Source organism: Austrofundulus limnaeus, unplaced genomic scaffold, assembly GCF_001266775.1.
Source record: "Austrofundulus limnaeus strain Quisiro unplaced genomic scaffold, Austrofundulus_limnaeus-1.0 Scaffold2894, whole genome shotgun sequence".
NCBI lineage: Eukaryota > Metazoa > Chordata > Actinopteri > Cyprinodontiformes > Rivulidae > Austrofundulus > Austrofundulus limnaeus.
In genome coordinates this window covers 2,426-3,691 of record NW_013955296.1, presented here as the reverse complement: position 1 = coordinate 3,691, position 1,266 = coordinate 2,426, and the positions used below count along the sequence as shown (strand labels likewise).

Genomic DNA, 1,266 nt, shown 5'->3' with positions numbered 1-1,266 from the left:
CTCCAGCAGGAGGAGCTGCAGTTCTTCACTCCTCCAGCAGGAGGAGCTGCAGTTCTTCACTCCTCCAGCAGGAGGAGCTGCAGTTCTTCACTCCTCCAGCAGGAGGAGCTGCAGTTCTTCACTCCTCCAGCAGGAGGAGCTGCAGGTCTTCACTCCTCCAGCAGGAGGAGCTGCAGTTCTTCACTCCTCCTACTGGAGGAGCTGCAGGTCTTCACTCCTCCAGCAGGAGGAGCTGCAGTTCTTCACTCCTCCAGCAGGAGGCGCTGCAGTTCTTCACTCCTCCTACTGGAGGAGCTGCAGGTCTTCACTCCTCCAGCAGGAGCAGCTGCAGGTCTTCACTCCTCCTACTGGAGGAGCTGCAGGTCTTCACTCCTCCAGCAGGAGCAGCTGCAGGTCTTCACTCCTCCAGCAGGAGGAGCTGCAGTTCTCCACTCCTCCAGCAGGAGGAGCGCGCGCTCATGGGATCCGGTGCTGATGGAGGAGAGTAGAGCGGACACTCGGCGGAGCTGCTGATGCTCTGACCCGGTCGGGATGGACGCGTTGGACGGTTTCGNATGAGTTCATTAAACCCTGAGTGCGGTCTGACAGGTGGCTCACCTGACATTGGCTGAACAGGTACGGTTGTTTCTTCCCGGCGGTCTGCTCAGGTGTGAGCCACTGCAGAGCCGAGGCCGACGGAGACGTCTCATAGGTCACCTCCACGATGACATGCTGCCCTCTGATTGGTCCAGAGCACACAGGTTAGCTTTTATTCAGAGGACAAGAAGAAGAGAGGACAGGTGATGTCCTCACCTGGACAGTTCAAAGGGCAGCGTGATGTCCAGCGGCGTCCCCTTGAAGCTGTGCTTGGTGCCCAGAGCGAAGGAGGCCGGCTGCTGGTTGGCTGAGACAGAGAGGACGTTCAGGTCCCTGGTGTCCAAAGTCTGCAGCAGATAAACAGATTGTGTTCATTAACGAGCTCCATCATCAGCGCCACACCTGCTGGGGCTACCTGTCTGTGCAAAGTTCACCTGTCTGCCTCCAGGATTCATTTATTCTGCTCAGGTCGCAGCTCAGCAGTCACCTGGAGACCACTTAACCCTGCTTTATTACTGGGACAGGTACCGCACCTGCACAGGTAAACAACCTGCACAGGTTTAAACCTCACAGGTAAACAACCTGCACAGGTTTAAACCTCACAGGTAAACAACCTGCACAGGTTTAAACCTCACAGGTAAACAACCTGCACAGGTTTAAACCTCACAGGTAAACACCCTGCACAGGTAA

At 56.2% G+C, this 1,266-nt stretch overlaps 1 protein-coding gene across 1 annotated transcript in view; it reads right to left on the bottom strand.

Moving 5' to 3' along the window:
• Positions 1–1,266, bottom strand: part of lta4h (leukotriene A4 hydrolase) — a gene marked incomplete in the record, with an annotated part of 8,491 nt that overhangs the window by 4,935 nt on the left and 2,290 nt on the right. The window contains 2 exon segments of the mRNA XM_014000288.1: positions 598–718; positions 793–923. Coding sequence (XP_013855742.1) covers positions 598–718; positions 793–923 — 252 coding nt within the window.